This window comes from Monodelphis domestica, chromosome 1 (assembly GCF_027887165.1).
Source record: "Monodelphis domestica isolate mMonDom1 chromosome 1, mMonDom1.pri, whole genome shotgun sequence".
Taxonomy (NCBI): Eukaryota; Metazoa; Chordata; class Mammalia; order Didelphimorphia; family Didelphidae; genus Monodelphis; species Monodelphis domestica.
The window spans coordinates 486,258,958-486,280,136 of record NC_077227.1 but is presented as its reverse complement, the minus strand read 5'-3'; the positions used below and the strand labels follow the sequence as shown (position 1 = coordinate 486,280,136).

Genomic DNA, 21,179 nt, shown 5'->3' with positions numbered 1-21,179 from the left:
AATTTAAAAAATTTTTTTTAAAAATGTGAAATGTCCTCTTGAGCAGGAGATTGACATGATGAGTTTGTGATACAAGAAGATTATTTTGGCAGCTGTGAAGAGATGAATGAGAGAGTCTAGGGGAAAAAAAAAGAAGGAATCCAATTAGAAAGCTGTGCTGATAGGCCAGACAAGAGGTGATAAAGGCCTGAACTTGGGCAGTGGTCATGTGAGTACAGAAGATGCAGATGCAAGAGATATTATGGAGGAAATCACCAAGACTTGATAACTAATTAAAAGTGGATGTTAAGGGAGAGGGAAAAGTCAAGGATGACTATGAGCTACAAAGCTGGGTGTCTACAAAGGTTATGATGTCTTCAACAGAAAAAGACAGATCTGGAGGAGTAGGTTTGAAGGGTGAAGAGGAGAGTTCCATTTGGAATGTGTTGGGTTTGAGATATCAATGGGACATACAGTTGAAGATATTCATAGGTCACTGATGACATAGAACTGGAATTTAAAAGACTAAATAGAATTGAATATAAAGTTCTGAGAGTCCTCTAAACAGTGGTGATAATTGAAGTCAATACGCACCTATTAAGTGCCTACCATATGCCAAGCACTTCGCAAAGTGTTGGAATGAGAGCTAATGACATCAATGAGAGAAATGTTTAAAGAAAATAGAAGAAAAGTCAGCACAAAGCCTTTGGGGACATCCAAGTTTAGGAGGTGCAACACGGATGATCATTCTACAAAGGATACTGACATGGGTTAGCCAAGAAGGAGAGCCAGGAGAAGAGCAGTGTCATTGAACCCCAAATGAAGAGGGTGGCAGTTATTTACTCATTAATTGGGTAAGGATTTAAGTCCTTATATGTGACAGTCACTGTTCTAGGCACTGGGGTCATATAAACAAAACTAAAACTGACTTTGCCTTCACTAGAACTTCCATTCCTTTGGGAGGAAACATGTGCACAGAAAAAGAAATACTAAGTCATTTTGGGCAGGTGATAATAGGACACTAACAACTGGGGAAATTGAGATATAACTAGGAAGGAGTCTAGAGATGCTCTAATGCAGAAATAAAATGTGAGTGCACTCCAGGCATAGGGGGCAGCCTGTGCAAGGAGATGATGAGAGAATATCATCATGTTGAGGAAACATAAAATAGACAGTCTAACTGGATCCTAAAATATGTGAAATGAATTAATGTGCAACAGTAGGCTAGAATATGACTGTGGAGGGCTTTAAATGTCAAAGAGAAGGATTTATATGTTATCCTGAACATGAGGAAGCCACTACTGTTTCTTGAGCAGAGGAATAGCTTCCTTAGATCATTTCACAATAGTATGGTATCCTGGATAAAGTGCCTGTCTTGGAGTTGGGTTGACCAGGTTTATGCCCTTCCTCTAACACTTGCTTGTTACGTGACCCTGGGTGGGCAAGTCATTTAACTTCTCGAAGCCTCAGTTCCCTCACCTGTAAAATGGAGTTAATAGCATAGATAGTATTTCTCTCACAGGATTATTGTGAGGAGCAAATTAACTAATTTTTAGAAAGTTCTATGAAAGCTATAAAGCACGAGGTAAATGTCAGTTGTTATCTTAGAGCTTCATCATCAGTGTCAAACACTGCAGAAAGTCAAGAAGGATGAAAACTGAAAAAAGATTATCAGATTTTGCAATTAAAAGATCATTGGTGACTTTATATATGATGCTTTTAGTTCATTGGGGAGATCTGAAGTCAGAGAGAAAAGCCTTGAGAAGTGAGTAGGCAAAGATGATGTAGAGAGGGCTAGTCCAGATGGTTTTTTCTAGGGATGTGACTGGAGAAAGGAAAAGAGAGATAAGACAATAGCATGAGGAGATCTTAGCATGAAGTAAAAGTCTTTGAAGAATGGAGGGGACCTCTGTGTATTTGTAAGCAGCAATAAAAGAGTCAATAGGTACAAAAAGCCTGAAGATTAGAATGGGAGAGAATGATTGAAGAGGGATAAATCCTGGCAGAGATTGGAGGGAAGATCAAGAACATAAGCAGAATGGTTAGCTTTGGCAAGGAAATTCTTCTCTTCATCAAAGACTAGGGTAAAGGAAGAAAAAAAAGAATTGATAATGGTGTTGAGAGGTTTGAAGGTACAGAATAAAGGAGTAGAAGGAGCTCAATTTTCTCAGCAAAGTAAGGAGGCAAAGTCCTCTGCTGAAAAGGAGGGGAAAGGAGACTTGAAAAGGACAAAAGGGTTTCAAACAACTGCTTTTTGGAGTATAGTAGAGAGCCAGTTGGGGGAAAATAAAAAGATTGCTGTATATGGGGAGATCCAGTTAAAATAATATGACACTCATTTGTAATATAGCAGAGAGGTGTGACTTTCTTCATTGGCATTCAGCAACAACCAAGCAAAAGCAGATAGTGGATGATTAGAGTAACCCCAGGGCTGGGGTTTCACAAGGCAATAACAGTAGGACAGGAGGGCAAGGAATTTCAGGGTACATGACAGGGTATAATCGAATTACTTAACTATAAAATTTAAATTGCAAGGGGAGGAAAATGAAGCCAGAACATGGGTGACAGACTCAGAAAGCAAGGGAAAGTGAAATACCTATGTGGAGTGATAATGGAGAAGTTTTGGAATACTGAGGCACAGGATAATGGAGAAGTTTTGGAATACTGAGGCACAGGATAATGGAGAAGTTTTGGAATACTGAGGCACAGGAGGATATATTAGGTCAGGATTGTTGTCAAGTATAGAAATTACAGAGTTCTGGATCATAGAGGTAGAACATATAAATGAATGTAAAATCAATAATTGACTTTCAAGGGGCAGTTAGATGGCTTAGTAGATAGAGAACCAAGCCTGGAGATAGGAAATCCTGGGTTCAAATCTGACCACAGACACTTCCTAGCTGTATGACCCTGGACAAGTCACTTAATTCCCATTGCCTAGTGTTTAAACCATTCTTCTGCCTTAGAACCAATACATAGTATTAATTCTAAGATGGAAGGTAAAGTTTTTATTTTAATTGACTATCCCTATGTATCAGCCTTTTGACTATAACTCAGAAACTGTTCAGCTTCTTGAGAAACAAAGGGAAATGAGCTGGCATCCATTAGAAAACTACAACTAGGATATGGTTTGGGTGATATGGAAAAAAGGAGTTCTTAAGAAGAAAAGTTACTGAGTGATGGTGACAGAAAAAGTGAAAAGCAAGGGGAAAAAATGCCTTTTCCTCTTCTTGACCCACTGTATCAAGGTAGAGAGAGATGGAACAAAGCTCAATCAGAACTAGAGAAGCTACCTTAGGAACAGAGTGTATTCTAGGGTCAGCAACTTTCCCGTGGATGTGAGGAGACAAAAATGTGAAAATAATGCCTTCTGATGCAGCCCAGTCACTTCTGCTAATGGTTTGCATCAGTGGTTGATACACCTCTTTTTTCCTTCCTCCCTCAAGCTTATTCTACATTCCTGTAGCTCCAAACCAGTCTTCAGTGTGGGGCTTGGGGGTTCTCACAGTTGCCATACCTCAAGAATGACATTGCCTTCCCAGTGGCCTCGTATCCATTCATTGTTCTTGTTTCCCTTGTTCTAGGCTGTTGACTATGAAATGAACAGAGCTTTCATGCTGACTGTGATGGTATCCAATCAAGCACCCTTGGCCAGTGGGATCCAGATGTCCTTCCAGTCCACTGCAGGGGTGACCATCTCCGTCATGGACATTAATGAGGCTCCATACTTTCCTTCCAACCACAAACTGATCCGTCTAGAGGAGGGTGTTCCCATGGGAACAGTGTTGACCACATTTTCTGCTGTGGACCCTGACAGATTCATGCAGCAGGCAGTAAGGTGGGTCTTTTGAGGAAAGTACATTTTTGATTCAAAGATAATAATAGCTCAGGTTTACCCAGCTAAGCTAATCCCTGGAGAATACTTTAAGGAAGGTTGCCCAGACCCAGGACTCACAGGAGCCTCCAACAATCTAAAAATCAAAACCAAACTTGCTTCTATGGCTTCATTCTCCTCTGCTGAGACATCATAGAGAAAGGTCCCAAGTGACTGCTACAGAGTTATGTATTGACCCACTCCTCCAGGTAAAAAAGGAAGAGTATCATAAGGGACAGGCTGCTGGTTATTTCCTGGTTGGAGGAAGCAGCCCAGATTTAGAACCCTGGGCAAACTTTCTCTGGACTCTAGGGGACTGATCTTAGAAGAGACTCTGTCAAAGTTGGCCCTAAACCTTAGCTTTACTCCCATCTCCAGCAGTGTAAATACATATAATTCAGAGCCAAAAAGAAAAAGCTAAACTTAAAATAGCCAAATGTCTTATAACCCACAACACAGCACTTTAGAACTTTAGTTTCCTTAAGGTTTTGGAATTATTGTTTATTGTTCAGTTGTTTTCAGTCATGTCCAACTCTTTGTGACCCTGTTTATGATTTTCTTGGCAACGACATTGGAGTGATTTGCCATTTCCTTCACCAGCTCATTTGACATATGAAGAAACTGAGGCAAACAGGGTTAAGTGACTTGCCCAGGGTCACATAGCTAGCAAGTGTCTCAAACCAGAGCACATCACTGTAGCACCCTAGTTTCCTTAGGAGTTTGGATTAGATGCCTCTAATGTCCCTTCCAATTTAAATACTCTATGATAAGTGGGAGAAATGTTTCTCTTATTTTCTTATACCAAAGATGAGCTGCAATCTTGATTTGATTTGAAAAGAATATGCTTGCAGAATTGTAGGGCTCAAAAGGTCTGAAACATTGTGATCAGATTAGGGCTGCCCATATGGACAAATTCTTCAGCTACCCCTGACTTGGGGAATGGAAAACACTGATAAAATAGAAAACTCCAACAGTTTATTCACTGATGGGGGGGGGGGGGGGAAGGCGTAGCAAGAAAGTTTCTTGACCTTTTCACACCTGAGCTTCCTTCCTTCTCACCTGGAGTTGCTAGTGTCACTTCCAACTGCTAGAATCTTTAGATTTCCTCTCTGAATTTCAATAGCCTTCCCTATTGCTTAGTTAGAGACATGTGGACCTACAAACTCCACATGAACATTTTCAAGTGCAGATGGCAATCCATCTCTACCTTTGCATTCTATATTATTCTCCTAGTTCTTATAATATTTGTGAATACCAGTTTTTCACTCAAATTACCTCTATTATTCCTCATTCTTGTTATATGGCCAGCCTACTTCCTTTCCTTGTCATACTTTTCCTCAAGTGTGTATTATACAACATTTCCTATGCTCAAATTATTGTCGGTAATCTGCTACAATCTATGTACACCCACAATTCAGATTTCTTCTGTCCTTTGAGTCTTCTTAGATAATGTTTTTCTACTGATCAAAACCATAGAACATCAGTATTGGTACGACCTTTGCAGTATCATGAACCTGAGATCAATGATGGTACTCTACAGTTTCTCAAATGGTATTTGGCACAATCATTGTCGTTCTGGGCCCAGCTCATTGTTTCCTTCATTTTTCAAAGTCTTTTGAACTTAGCTCATAATCTTTTTGTCTTCTCTAACTTCTCCCCTTAAACTTGAAGATTTAATGTACAGGTTGAAGTCCCTCAAATGGCCCCCTTGGTCTCTTAGGTTATCACCTTCCCAAATTCCTATTACCTTCATTTTTCTCTGCCCTTAGGGGTCCATAAGAACGATCATACCCTTGATCTCAACATCCCTCAAGACTATTCTATCTCTGATATTGAGCTCCAAAATTTCTTTCTCTGATCTGAACTTCATATCTTTCTGTGTCTATTTCACTCCTCTCTTACCTATTCTTTATCCTTATTTTGTCCTCATTACTCCACCCTTCCCTACAATGCCTGCTCTGACTTTGCTCTCCTCCCTTTTTAGTCTTAACCTGTGGCTAATCAATTCAACTATTTACTGTCTCCTTCCTTGGGAATCTCCTGTCCCCTTGTCCTGTTGCCACATGTGTCTTGCCAAATCCCAGCTGCAGGTTATCTGCTACCATCTATGTTTGTTGTTCTTACACATCTTCTGCAAAACACTGATGGGAAAAGTCACAAGATCATACCAGTTAAATCCATTTCTATTTTCCAGGTTCTACTAAGCCCTTGCTACCACTGCACAGCCATCTTCTTATTGATCCCTAATTCTCTCTCTGTCTCTATCTCTCTCTTCTTGTCTCTGCCTCTTTGTCTGTCTCTGTCTGTTTGTCTCTGTCTGGCTCCATGTCTCTCTGTCTCTTTCTGTTTCTGTCTCATCTCTCTGCCTCTGTCTCTGTCTCTCTGTCTCTCTGTCTCTCTCTCTCTCTGTCTCTCTCTCTCTGTCTCTGTCTCTGTCTCTCTCTCTCTCTCTCTCTCTCTCTCTCTCTCTCTCTCTCTCTCTTCCTTCTCTCTCCCACTAGCTATTCTAAATCCTCTCTGCTCAAACTTTCATCACCCTCTCCACTCTTACTCTAAACAAAGGATCTTCTCTTCTGCTTTACTAAGAAAAATCAAGACCATCTGTCACAAGTGCCATTTTCTCCACCTACCTTTCTATATCATCAAGGTCATCTAGTCCAATACCTTCATTTTACAGATGAGGAAAGTAAAACCCCTAAAGGTCAAGTGACATTCCTTCAGTCTCACTAATAAATATTCAAGACAGAATTTGAACTCAAACCTCCAAGTCTAACAATATACATACTAAATTGCATTTCCTCATTGTCTATGGATTAGCCTAACTACATATGGTGGGACTCATCAGCAGACTGAATAAAGAGTGGTATGTGTTTCAGCCATAAACTTCAAAGACCATTTACTCACTTTTAAATGACAAAGGATTTGTTTTTTTTTAATCTGCCTAAGTGGAGAGAATTCCCTCACGAATAAAATCCTCAGATTCTTGAGGAATCTAGCACATAGTAGGCAGTTAGTATATCTCCCTATTTGTCTGTTGGTGAAAGTCTCTAGTCAAGGGATTTGGTATGCGTGCAGAAAACTGGAGCTATGGCAAGAAGTTTGGAAGACTGCAAAATGTCTTAATCCACTGCTTTTTTCCCCACATCTTCACACTATCCTCATTCCACCTGAGCAAAGGGACCTCTTCAGGATCCCTTAAAAGGACAGGATCCAGGGAAGCCTGGGCCTGTCACCTAGACAGAATGGCCAGCATGACTGTTCACGGAGCCTCAGCAGGGTTGGAGAAGCCCCGGGCTTGTACAGTCTAGACATCATATATGAAAGTACTTCCCCTAACAACCTCCAGCCAGGGGCTGTTCAGCTGCTCCAGCTGAAGTTCCCAGACCACACATTTGATGGCAAAATTGTTGTTTTGCCAGTGGATCAAGTGGCACATTTTGAAAACAAAGGCATAAAGCTGTTTACCTGGGGTTTATCGCAGAGAACAGTGCTTTGCCATAGCAGACTGAGGCTATTAAGTTCAGCTGAGCTTTTCCCCAGCACAGCTTTCTGAAATGCAAAATGAGATTTTTTTTCCCCCTGTGGCTGACACAGCAAAAAGATGAGAGAGAAACTAGTCAAAGAAGCCTGCAAGGAGAGGCAGATTTGAGAGCCACAAGGAATGGATAAAATCCTGAGTGTGCAAATAGGGGCCCCGCTTTACAAAATAGGTGTGTTTCTGAAAAGATTTTTATATCTTAAATTCATATAAGCTACTTCTTGTTTTGTTTTTTGTTTTTTTATAAAACCCTTACCTTCTGTCTTGGAGCCAATACTGCTCCAAGGCAGAAGAGTGGTAAGGGCTAGGCAATGGGGGTCAAGTGACTTGCCCAGGGTCACACAGCTAGGAAGTGGCTGAGGCCAGATTTGAACCTAGGACCTCCCATCTCTAGGCCTGGTTCTCAATCCACTGAGCTACCCAGCTGCCCCCTGCTTCTTGTTTTAAAGGTGCTGCAGGCACTTAGAATCAGAATCGAGAAGACCTTGATTCGCATCTCACCTCCATTTACTAGCTTGTATGACCCTGGGCAAGTCACTTAACCTCTGGGCCTCAACTCTATCTATAAAAATAAATGGATTGAACTCAGTGATCTCTAAGGTCACTTTCCATTCTAACTCTATGAACTTTGATCAATTTCCAGTTCAATTTAATAAGCATTTGTTAAGCACCTAAATGCAAGGCACTGTGAATACAGAAATAAAATGAAAAATAGTCCCTGTCTTCAAGGAGACTCTATTCTGCTGAAAGGGATGCAATGTATTAATAGATAAATCTATGAAAGAGAATTCGAGGAGGAAAGAGGAAGCTATCTCCAGGGATCCAGAGAGATTTCCCATAAGAGATAGAACATGAGGTGAGTCTAAAAAGAAAGTAGGGATCCCAGGAGGTAGAAGGGCATGCTAGGCATGGGGGACAGACTGTACAAAGGTCGATAGAGTACCTTGTGGGGGGAATGGCAAGTTGATCTATTGGACTGGAATAATGAGTAGGCAAAGGGGAATGATGGGCAAAAAGTATAGAATTGGACAAGAATTCTAAGGTGAAATATTTTATAAAATGAATAATTACCCAGTAGGTCACCTGATGGTAAAGAGAAGATAAAGTATTTAAAGGCTTTACAGTCTGCGGAAGAGGCTTAGCAAAACTTCCCAAAGAGAAAGATATCAGAAAGATATATTCCAAAGCACAATAACTTAATACTAAAGGAGGACAGAGGACAAAATCAAAGCCAATGGGACACGGGAAGGGGATGATCAAGCTTCAACTGTGCTCAAACTGTCTCTTGGCCTCAGTTTCCTTATTTGTAAAATAAGACATTGGGAGGATATGCCCCATCCAACTCTAAAATTTATGATATTGTGATTACAAGTAGAGAAAGAGAAACCAAACTCTCTCAGTGAAGAGAGAGTCATTTGCCAAGAGACCCGTAGGGTAGCAAAGGGAGAAAAAACAGACGAGTCTCCTGTGCCAAGCAGCAACACCAAGCGTCCTGGAATTCTTGTAGCCTTGTCCCATGCTGATATCAAGTATGAGCTGGCTGTGGATCTTAGCTATTTCAGGTAACAACCTCCATCGCTGCCATCATTCCCCTAACAAGATCAGCAGTGCTTAAAGGTGAAAAAATACTTTGTTTCAAATTCTACCAAAGGCCCATCAACAGAGAACCTTGCCTATATTTATTGCTTTTCTCCATAGATACTCCAAGCTGTCCGATCCGGCAAACTGGCTGAACATTAATGCCACGAATGGTCAGATCACTACTGCGGCTGTCCTTGATCGAGAGTCTGTCTACATTAAGAATAATGTCTACGAGGCCACGTTCCTGGCGGCTGACAATGGTGTGGCCCAGATCTGCATTGTTCATGCTTCAGTGAGACCCTAATGTGATGCATTAGCAGGAATGATGCCCTGACAGAGTTGTCAGGATAACTTATCCTTTTCCCAGGTTTTACGGTCAAAAGAAAGGGGGGGCAATGTGAAAGTAGGACAGGAAATTGGTGGAGTAAATTAAATGTGCCCAGGATTCAGAGTGTGTTATTAAAGGGAAGCCGAGGCAAACAGAGGATTGATTTGGGAGGTTTGCTCAGATGGGGTCTGTGCTATGCTTCTGACAGCTTTAGAAAAAAGTAGAGAAACTGAGAAAGGGAGATGCCACAGGCTTTGTAGAGGGCAATGGTCAAGGAGAACAAAGAGGAGCCAGTCTATTATGTGCCAGGCACTGAAGTAAGTGCTGGGGATGCAGAGAAGTAAATGGCAGCCCCTGCCCTCATGGAGCTCACCGTCTAACAGGGGAGCCAAAATGCAAGCAGCTATGTACAAACAAGCTCTATACAGGATCAGTTGGAGATAATCAACAAAGGGAAGACACTAGAATGAACAGGAATCCTTGGAATCAGGAAAAGCTTCTTGGAGAAGGTGGGATTTTAGATGGGAATTAAAAAAAGGAAAGAAAGCCAGGAAATGGAACTGAGAAAGAAGAGAATTCCAGGCATGGGAGGCTACCAGAGAAATAGTACCCAAAGCTAAGAAATGATGTATCTTGTGCAAGAAAGAGCAAAGAGGCCAGGGTTACTAGATCACAGATTATTTGTGGGGTGAGTGAGGCGTCAGAAGACTGGAAACAGAAGTGGGGCCATTTATTCAGGAAGCATTTATTCTCATGTGTAAGATGCTATGGGAAGCTCTGTGGTATACTGGATACCCTGCCTGGCCTGAAATCAGGAAGACTCATCTTCCTGGCCTCACATACTTATTAGCTGTGTGACCCTGGGCAAGTCATTTAATTTCATTTGCTTCAGTTTCCTCATTGGTTGAATGAGCTGGAGAAAAAAATCATAAACCAAGAAAACTCCCAAAAGGGAGCACAAAGAGTTAGGCATGGCCAAAATGACTAAAACAACAATGATGATAAGATACTATGCTAGGCAGAAAGGAGAATGTGAAAGCTTTTCAGAAAACTTGGGTTTTAGCCCAGCACAGCTATGGATTAACTGTGTGGCTTTAGACAATTCACTAGTCCTTTCTGGGCCTTCAGCATAATCCTTATTTAAATAAAGGGGCTGGAAGAGAGGATTTTTTTTAAGCCCTTTAATTCAGTGACCACAGGGCAAAACTTGGAGCCATAGGTGAATGCTACAGACACTGTTTACCAGTTCCATGTCAGGAAAACCTTCCTGTCACTTAGAGCAATACAAAACTGAAACAGGCTCCTTTGACAGATTGTCAGTTTCCTCTCACTAGAGGTGTTCCCCAGAAGGCTGCTTGACCACTTGTCAGGGAGTATTGTGGCAAAGATCACAGCTCAAACAGAGACTAGACTAGGTGGCCGCTGATGGCCCTTCGGCCCCAGAATGTCCAAGGGTTCTTCTGTTCGAATCCTGTTATTCCTAAAAGAAAGTTCTCCTGGGGGGAGCCCTAGAAAGATCTAGAAAAAAGTCCATAGTTGTTGCTTCTTGAAAAATATGTATATGTGTGAAAGTAAAATCCCAGGCTAATGTTAACCCCTAGCTCCTAGCCTTTCAAATCTAGGAAGCCACAGTGGCTGTTCTAATCCCTAAGTACTCTAGAAGGCAAAGTTGCTGCCCTAATATTTGTACTCCAAAGACAAAGGACCCGTCCCCTTCCCTCTGGTCCCTCTGCAACTCCCAGGTTTGAAATTGCATGAAGATTTCTGAAAAATGAATCGTCACTATAATAGTGCAGCCATAAAAATGCACATGAAAAAACATCTCATTTAAAATTCCTTCCTGAGTGCTCAGGGTAATGGCTAAAGTTTTATCTAGGTTAATAGAATCCTTTTGCATGTCTCCCTGCTTATGTGCTGTGTCATCATCTACTTATCAAAGCAGCTTTTCAAAGGCAAGAACAAGGCTGCGTTTCCTTAAATTTGTTTTGATGTGTTTTGTGAAAGATTAAAGAGACATCCCCTCGGATGTATTTTTTACACAGGGCCTGCTTCAACCAGAACAGGCAGCTGTTAATGCAAGGTCAGGTGCCTCCATCTGAAGCCAGACCCAGGATTAGAATATTAGTGCTCTTCTCTCTTCCATCCTTACCTTTGGTTTGGGGGCCTGAAGGAGAATTGGGCTCTACAGCTGTCTCTGGAGTGAAGGATCAGTCCTTTGAGCTGGAGTCTTAAAATCTATGAGACTTAGTTTCCTTCTCTTATAAGTGGTATTTGAAGGGAGGACACCAAGAGGTAAAAAAAATGCCTGTCCTCAGAGGTACAGACACACTCTGAATGCCCTGGGTTTGCTTGCCCTGGGAATGTCTGCGAGGCCTGAATGACTGCTACATTCATCCCTCCATTCACCAGAAATAGCATATTGACTTTATGAAAAAGTTAAGCCAGTAACAGATCCCAAACTCTCCAACATTTCTCTCTAGGCTACGAAGGGAACTCAGTCTACTTGCTGTCTCCATCAGATCTGCCTTCAGACTGTAAGTGTCGCATGAAGGCTCCATTGTCCTAGGTCAGAGCTGAGGAGGCATCTTCCAGATGATGGCATTGGATAGTGTTTTCATCTGTCCTTAGCAGGAAGCCAAGGGACGTTCTCTGATCAGGTCTCCTGGGTCCCCTCTAGAAGTAGTGGCAGAAGCAAGAATAGATTTCTCAAGTCAGGCTCTCTAGTCTATATCAGGCTGTCAGGGTGTAACAGAAAAAGCATGAGACTTCAGTAAGATTCCCAAGACCTGGGAGATACCTCTTGATTCTTCCATTACATACATGTGATCTTGTGCCTCTGTAAATTTTCGTGTCCAATGGGGCCAATAATGCCTGCCCTCCCTTCATGAGGTTCTACAGTGGAAAGAGAGAGTACTAAACTGAGGGTCAGAAGACCTGGGTTCCAGTCCTGGCTCTTTCATCAAGGAGGGGCAGAAAGAGTAGACTGGATTTATCACCCAAAATTCTTAGTCCTGGCTTCCTCACATGCTTAGGTATGACCTAGGGCAAGTCATTCACCCTTTCTCAGCCTCAATTTCTTCATATGTCAAATGAATGGAACAGGTCAATGATTCCCTCTAATATTCCATGGCATAACTATAATATATCACATTTCTAAAGCACTTCAAGGTTTATGAAGTACTTTACATATATGATCTTCTTTGATCTTCCCAACAACCCCTGTGCTATTATTTTCCACACTTCTTAGATAAGGAAATTGATACAGAGAGAGGGTCAGTGACTTGTTAAGGTCATTTGAATAGAATCAGATCTTCAAATTGTGTTTTTTATTTTGTTTTTGGAAAGCCCTAGTAGAAAAGTATGGCATTCTTATTCAGGAATGTCTCCCCAAAGTCACTGAGGTTCAGAGTGAATTAGGACTTCTAAGAATGGTCCCAAGCCAGCCACTAAGAAGGTTAGACTCTGAGTGTAAACTTTAAATTATTAAGGGGCAGGGGAAGCAAGTGTTATTAATTCTAAGGAACTTCAGCTAATGCAGCTTATGATTCCCCCCACTGGCAGACCTTACAGTCATTGAAATATATTATTCAGAGTTGGAAGGAACCCTAGAGTCCAGTCTAACCTGCTCATTTTATAATTGCAAATAGCATTTATATAGTATTTCAGATTCACAAAACAATTCACAAATATCTTATTTGATCCTCTCAAAATCTTGGTATTATTATCCCCTTTTTACAGATGAGGAAACTGAGGCAGACAGAGGTTAAGGAATTTGCCTAGGATCGTATAGCTAGCAAGTGTCTGAGGACAGATTTGAACTCAGGTCTTCCTGATTCCACACTCAACATTCTATCCACTGTCTCACCCAGCTGCCTAATCATTTTAAGGAGACAATAAGTGGCTTGCCCAAGGTCACCGAGTTTTTAAGTGAGTGGGTAAGATCTGAATTTGCCCAAGCTGACATAAGAACCAAATAACAAAGTCAGGATTCTAATTCAGGACTTCTGGCTCCAAATTTAATGCTGATACTCTTTATCAGTGAGCATAATGAAATCAGATAAGATTGCTTGGAGGGAGAAGGAGGAGGAAGAAGGAGAAGGAGGAGGAGGAGGTGGAAGTGGAATTGAAGGAAAAGGAGGAGGAGTAGAAGAACTTCTAGAGTACTATAAGGTTTACAAAATGCTCCTAGTTTGATTATAACATCTTGGGAGGTAGATGCTGTTATTATACCCATTTTTACAGATGGGGAAACAGACAAACAGAGGTTTGTTTTTTTTTTAAGTGATTTGCCCAAGATCATGCAATTAATAAGGGTCAAAGTAGGATTTGAACTCAGCTCTTCCAAATCTACCATCCAACCCAGATGTCCTGAAAATAATGTAGATACTAAAAATAGTGTAGCTCCTACATTAAAACTAGAAATTAGTCCATCATTCTGCTCAGGGTGTGATAACCCAAGATCTGGCCTCCAAAGAAGTCCCTTATCAGGTCTTGGTGTAATTGCTGGTGAAGGTTGGTGGAGGGAGACTCCTACTAAAATGAGAGGTGATGAGTCAGAGAATCTGATCTGACTCTCCATGGCAAGATGCCCATGCCAAAGTTCAGGGTATGAAAAACCAGGCAATTGAGGGAGGTTGAAGTAGGAGTCAAGAGGAGGCAGAAACAGGGAACTCTGAAGCCCAGACAGGATTCTGGCTGCCAAAGGGACACCCCACTTACAAGAGAGAAAGGATCAAGAAGTACATATTACCGGTAGCCTTTAAGCAAACTGTTATTGGGTTGACATCAACAATAAAGATGAAAAGATCACTAAAAGGAAGTAACAGAAATACCAATAGTGGTCCCAGAGAACCAGTAATGAAACATACCTCCCTCCTCTCAGCAGATAATTACAGGATTATAAGGTCAAATTGTTTTGTTCATTGTCAGGATCTGACCCTATATTGGTACCTCCCTCCCTCCCCAGTGAGCAATACATTCCCCTATCTCAAGGAGCTTACATTCTAATAGGGAAAAATAACACATAAAGAGAAGCTGGGGAAAAAAGAGTGAAGAAAGAGATACACTCACCACAACTATGGTTTGGAGCTGGCCAGGATGTGGCATGGAAACCTGAGCCCTGACAAGATAAGGTACACTGACCAGAGCCAAGGGACCTAAGGGCTGAAGGGTAACCACATAACATCTGTCTTTCAATGGGGAAGGAAGTTAATAGTTGAGGAAACAGAGTTTGGCCCACAGTATTTCCAGAGCCATTTAATGAATCACATTCTAATAGTATTCTGCCAAACCAAGTGGGAAAAAATTAGAGGCTGAAATGTCAGCAGAGCCCCATCCCAGTCACCATTTTGTTATTTTCATCATCAAAACAACAGTGATGGTCGAATGCAAGGTAGCAGAATGTGGAGGGCTGAACCCTGGAATAAGAGTCAGAAACCTTGGATGCCTGCCCGTGAGCCTCAGTGTCCTCGCATGTAACTGAGGAGAAACAATTCATAGAATAGCTACCTCACAAGGTGGCTGTTAGGAATAAATGAGAAAATGAAAGCATCTCATCAACGACACAGCTTTATGCAAATGCAGTATTACTGCTATTGTTATTGCCATTCCAGCTGCTGGGGTGTAGATGGTCCTATTCTGGGGGCTTTTGTCTATGTCGGTGTCTGGGTGAGTTGTGTGTGGCTGTGCCTCTATGAACATGGTGGCAGGTCTGCATGAGATCTTGCTGTCTGACCCTTTTCTCTTTGCACAGGGATTCCCCCAGCCAGCGGCACAGGGACGCTGCAGATCTATCTCATAGACATCAATGACAATGCCCCAGAACTGCTGCCTAAGGAGGCCCAGGTGTGCGAGAAGCCCAACCTGAACGTCATCAACATCACAGCCGCCGATGCTGACATCGATCCCAATATTGGCCCCTACGTCTTTGAGCTACCCTTCATGCCATCAGCCGTGCGGAAGAACTGGACCATCACCCGGTTAAATGGTAAGGGTCTGCTGGTCGACCGGGGACCCATCCTGCCACCAAAACTTCCCCCTGCTTTCCCTCATCTTCCTCTTCCCCTCCCTGCCTCCCCAGTCACAGCACAGACCCAAGAGCTCATCAGGGAAGATTCATATCAGATCTGCTACAGAAACCCTTAGTGTCCTGGCACTGAGATTGGCTAATGCAGCTCATAATTATGAGTGGTTATCAGGACCAGGCTGGGTATTAATCATCCACAATGGCTGAGAAGAGAAGGCAATTATCTGTCTTCCTGGTGTCCCAGAGCAATTGGCCCAAGCTATGGTCAGGATCAATGGCTATGCCTTGGGCTATAATCACCCAAAGGTGGCCTCTTAATAGTGGGCAGAGGGAAATGGGAAGATGCCCTGTCACAGATGGCTGGACAGTCTCTGCACAGGTGCCAGACAGCCATCCCTGCACATGAGCGCAGGCAGAGTCTGGGCCAGTTCAGTCCAAGACCATGTTAGCAGATGGGGCTTTTGTGTTGATTTTGGAGCTGTCCTCCCTTCTCCTGTCCCCCATATTCCAAGCTAGAAGTTGCTTTCCTGAGCCCGTCTCTCATGTATCAGTAAAAGGAATTGCAGAGACCTTGTGAGCAGAGACCATCTTTGACTTTGCAATCTAGTCACCTCATTAAATACCTACTATGTGCCGGTCAGTATCTTCAGTCTGAGGAAATCAAGACCCTGCCTTCAAGGAGCTCACGGTCCAGATGGATTCATTTCTGGCATATCAGTCGTCTCATCAACAAACATCTATTAAGCACCTACTCTGTGCCAGACACCAAGCAAAATTTCTGTGAAAAATATATCATCGGTATTCAAGAGATGTTTACTGAAATGTAATCAGAGCAGGAGGGAAACACTTCATCTAAAACTACCACTTCAATGCAATGATCTGGGACAATTCTGAAAGATTTGTGATGGGGAACGCTATCCACCTCCAGAGAAAGACCTATCGTGGTGGGATGGATGCAGATCAAAGTCTACTATCTTTCCCATCGTTATTTTTACAGTTTTAGGGTTTGGGTTTTGTATGACAACAATGACCAATATGGACATGTGTTTTGCACAATAATAAAAAAAGAATTTTTAATTTAAAAATAAATAAGTAAATGTTCTCTTCATCATAGGTTTAACTTATAGGAGAGAATTCAGAGATCACCAGATCCAACTTCATTTCAGAGGCAATAAAACTGAATGATGCCCAAAGAGGCCAAACATGTTGGTTGGAGTCGTGTAGAGCAGGGCAGAGATTTGAACAGCAGTGGGTGCTCTGACTTCAAATCCAGTGTTCTTTCCAATATTCTGCTCTTCAGCACCCTAAGGTTACCTAATTAATAGCCCAACCAAAGATATCTTTCTTAGAAAAAGTCAGCATATGCCTGAGAAATGCCATCTTGATAATAAAAAAATGGAAGCCACATAAAAAAAGTCAGAATAAAACTTATCAGCGCCTGGAGAGTGGTACCAGGCAGCTAGGTGGCTTAGTGGATAGGGTACCAGGTCTGGAACCAGAAAGAACTAAGTTGAAATTTGGCCTCAGATGCTTAGTTAGCTTTGTGACCCTAGGCAAATCCCTTAAGCCCATTGGCCTAAGTTTTCCCACCTTTAAATGAGCTGGAGAAAGAAATGGCAGACCACTCCAATATCTTTAGCTCCATGGAAGATATTGCTATAACACTGTCCATAGGGTCACCAAGAGTCAGACATGAATGAATGACTGAACAACAAAAGGGAGAGGTACAGAGTTATCTTGCTAGGCCCTGTGATATGGTTTCATGGAAAGCCAAAGAGAGAGTCACTCTCTTCAGCCAAAGTCTGAACAATTCAGGATAGAATGTTGGAAAGAGCTGCCATGAGCTAAAAAAGCAAAACACCTATCTTATAATCTTGGCTCTTTTAGAGTTTAGCTATGTGTTTTTGAGCAAGTCACACTAGCTTCATCTGTCAAATAGAAGGTCCTAACAACCACCCTATCTTGTAGCCAAATAAGGTAACAGATGAGGGAAAAATTTCAAAAGGAGTAAAGTGCTGGAGAAATCTGAAACTATTGTTACTCTTATTAAATGTAAATATTACTGCCTTTCCTCTCTAAACACTCAGGCTCCCAGAGAGAATACTTCAGAGCCTAGTGGCTTCCCAATAGATATATTTTTGGTCAATGGTGGAAATTCATGAAATACCTGGAAATGTCTTCGAATAAGGTCTGAGGAAAAGCTCTTGGTCTCTCCAAGGTAGTTGGAGACTGTGGAAAGAGTGACCTTGGAATGAAGAGAGATCTAGTTTCAAATCCTGTCCCTGATGTTTACTTAAATGTATGCCAGTGGGCAAGTCACTAGACTTCTGATGAACTTGAAATACCTCATTTTAAAAATGGAAATAATATTTCAGTTTTACTTTATAGAGTTATTATCCTACATAAAGTAATCAACTAATATTTATTACATGTCTTCTGTGTACCAGGTGGCAGCTAGGTAGAACAGGTAGAACAGCTAGGTTTGAAGAAGTATCAGACCTAAAGTCAATAAAATTATCTTCCTGAGTTCAAATCTGGCCTCCTCATTTTCCACTGGGCACTCCAGTGCCTAGCATGGTACCTGGCATTTAGCTGGCAAAGGTTCATGGATTTAGAGATAAAAAGGAACATTAAAAAGTCATCCACTCCAACTCCTTCATTTTAAAAATGAGGGAATTAAGGGCCAAAGCATCTTGCCTAGGGTCATATCACAAGCATCTAAGGCCAGATTCAAACCCGGGTTTTCCTGAACCCAAGTCCAGCACCCAATCCCCACCAGGCTGCCTCTCAACTGCTATACTTAGTACTTTTGCTAGCTCAACACCCACTTTATTAGAGGTTTCCTCTATCTTTCTGCTGACCAACACAGGCTTGGCTCCCAGTATGTGCCATGCCTGAGTGTTCTTGCCTCCTTCCCTCTTGCTCTGGCCATGGAAAGGGCAACCAGAAAGAGAAAGGGAAGAAAGAACTATTGATGAGCTTGCCAGTGTGACATCCAGAGTTAAGTGCTCTTATGTTAGAGCTTTGTATAGTAGAGCTGGTCAAATTTAGCACCAAAGCCTAGAAGAGGAAGGGCACCCACCTACAATCACAACTTGCCTGAAAAAAAAATGTCTTTAAAAGAAAACCAAGAAACAACCCTGAAAACTGGAGGCACATGGTTCATTTTAAAGAATTCCAAAATCTAGTTAGGGCCCCACTAATGTGAAGAGGAAAAACAGTCAGGTTCTTATTTTTAAGGGACCTAAACATTACTTTTTGGTATAAACTCTTCTTGCACCTCATGGTTTCCTCCTGTTACCCAGCTCTGAGCTTCCAGATTTTGTAACAAGCCTAGCAACTCACAGCCCATCTTGTTCATTCCCTCTCCCTTGCCTCGTTACTTTTCATCCTTGCCCCTCTCTTATTTATCCTTTTCTCTCTTCTGAATCCTTCCTTCATCCTTTTTACCCCATCTCCTTTCTTCTCTACTTCTCTTTCTCTTTCCTCTCCTTTTCTTCTACCTTCATGTTTTCATTCTTTCTCATTCTTTCTTCTCTTTTATCCTCTTCTCCTTTCTTCTCTTGCTCTTTCTTCTTTTCTCTTATCCCTTCCTATCCCCTCCTTTCTCCTTCAATTGAATATTTATTGCACTCTGTAAGGTGCAAGGGAGGCCAGAGACAAATTCAAAATACTCCCTCCCTCCCTCAAGAAGCTTATATTCTCCTTTTCTGTCTCCCCTTTATTGCCTTCCTTCTTAATGTTCTCTTTCTCCTTCTCTCTTCCTTACTTTTCCCTTTTCCCTATATCTGATCATCCAGGGGTTTTATCTCATAGTAAGGCCTTTATGAAAAAGCACATGGTGAATTCAATTTGGTGCTCTTGGCAATGCCTTTTAGCCAAATCACAGATCAGGATTTACCCACTCTCACAGATTTGATTGAAGATAGACTTGGGAATAAGATGATGGTGTCCCAGCCTTCCTCTTGCCAAGCACACAGAGCCTCTGCAGCTCGGCAGAGGAATGTTTGGGAATGTTCCCCAGAAATTTCCACCCATCTTAGTCTGCTTGTTTTGTTCCAGGTGACTATGCCCAGCTCAGCTTGCGTATCATGTACCTCGAGGCTGGAGTGTATGATGTTCCCATCATTGTCACAGACTCAGGGAACCCACCTCTGTCCAACATGTCTATCATCAAAGTCAAAGTGTGCCCCTGTGATGAGAACGGAGACTGCACCACCATTGGTGCAGTGGCTGCCGCTGGCCTGGGCACTGGGGCCATCATTGCCATCCTCATATGTATCATCATTCTGCTAAGTGAGTATCACCCTGACTGGGATGGGGAGGGAGATGAGAGGGACATCTGGGCCACCGGCTCATGTTGGGCATTTGTGCCCTAACTTCACCAGGCAGTTTGTCTGCACCAATCAAGATGCTCCCTGAACTCTTAGAATCTCTTAGAATATGTCAACTGTTAGCTATATAGGTTTTCTAGGCAGATGGATAATTGGCAGGATGGTTTGCTACATATATTTTTAACTCTCAACTTTGCTGCTCTTGTGATGAGAACTTAGAATAGCATAGTTTTCAGGGATCATAAAGATTAGTTAGAATTATTAATTCCCTTATTCTATAGAAGAAGGAACTGAGGTGCAGGGAGAAAAAATTTCTCCCAGAGCCATATAATACTAGCGCTGGGATCAAAATCCAGAGCTGGAATTCTTCCCTTCAACACATATTACCTGTGTGGTCTTGGGTGAGTTCCTTAATCTCTGGGCTTCAGTTCCTTCATCTGTAAAATGAAGAGATTGAATGAGATTGCCTCAAGGGTCTCTTCCCTCCCTAAATCTCTGACAACATTGCTTCACTCACCTGGTACATACAGATCACTCATCACTCAAGGTGGAAGAAGAAAACTGAGTAGAAGAAATGATGGAAACTATTAAAGGAATAGGAATTCACTAAGTCATTGTAGGGTGACATTTAATTAAAAAGCAGTCCAGCCTACATTTGTACCTATACATATGTGCGTTCTTCTCTCCAGATGGAATGTGAAGTCCTCAAGAGCACTGGCTTTTGCTTTTGTCTTTGTGTACCCAGTGCCTAGAACTGTGCCTAGCATATAACAGGTACTTAGTAAATGGGGATCAATTAGTTAATTAACTGAGAGATGATAAGTATGTTAGAGAAGTACAAAATAAGCCACTCCATGATAAGCGCCAAAGAAGGAATGACTTTTCTTGCCTTTAACTCTACAGGCTCTATGGTTATATGCCCACAGGCAAAGGTAAATCAGAGTTGGAGTGGGGAAGAGTAGTATATGTTATCCATTGGGCCAGATTCCAAAGGGCTTCCTGTGTGTGTGGTAGGGGCTAAGGTGTACAGGACCATTCCATGAAGTATTCGAAGAGCTCTCCTGGTTCAGTGCTGAAGACCTGGCTCTGGGAGGGAGAAGCATTTCCCTTATTGTTCCCATCATGAAGATAAGGGGTGTCTACATCCAGGATAAAAGGACTCTTCCCACCTTCTGATCAAACAGAAAGGGAGAGGGAGTCAAAGCGTGAGGGCCCGTCTCTTTAAGGTTCACTGAGTGGGCTACTCTTGCTGGCTTAGTGGCTAATCCTTTTAACTATAGACACCCCTTCCCATCATCCTAAGACCAAGGGATCAATAAAGGCTGTTTTGTTATCCTAAAAGACAGCATGGCCTTTGTTGCTGAGCCAGGGCAGTTCAGTTCATTCTCCATGAGCTTATGCTCCACAGACCCACCCTACCAATTCACTTAGAGATATTCTCCTGGGAGGGTGTGTGGGTGAGAGGAGTTGGCAAGTTGGCAGAAGCAAATAGATAGAATCCTGGCAGGTCATTTATGGAA

General features: G+C 42.2%; 1 protein-coding gene across 1 annotated transcript in view; it reads left to right on the top strand.

The window, feature by feature from the left end:
* CDH4 (cadherin 4) overlaps nt 1–21,179 on the top strand; it is a 1,204,972-nt gene that overhangs the window by 1,161,306 nt on the left and 22,487 nt on the right. The window contains exons 10-13 of the mRNA XM_007475618.3: nt 3,564–3,817; nt 9,090–9,232; nt 15,053–15,286; nt 19,388–19,621. Coding sequence (XP_007475680.1) covers nt 3,564–3,817; nt 9,090–9,232; nt 15,053–15,286; nt 19,388–19,621 — 865 coding nt within the window. The remainder of the gene's footprint in view (nt 1–3,563; nt 3,818–9,089; nt 9,233–15,052; nt 15,287–19,387; nt 19,622–21,179) is intronic.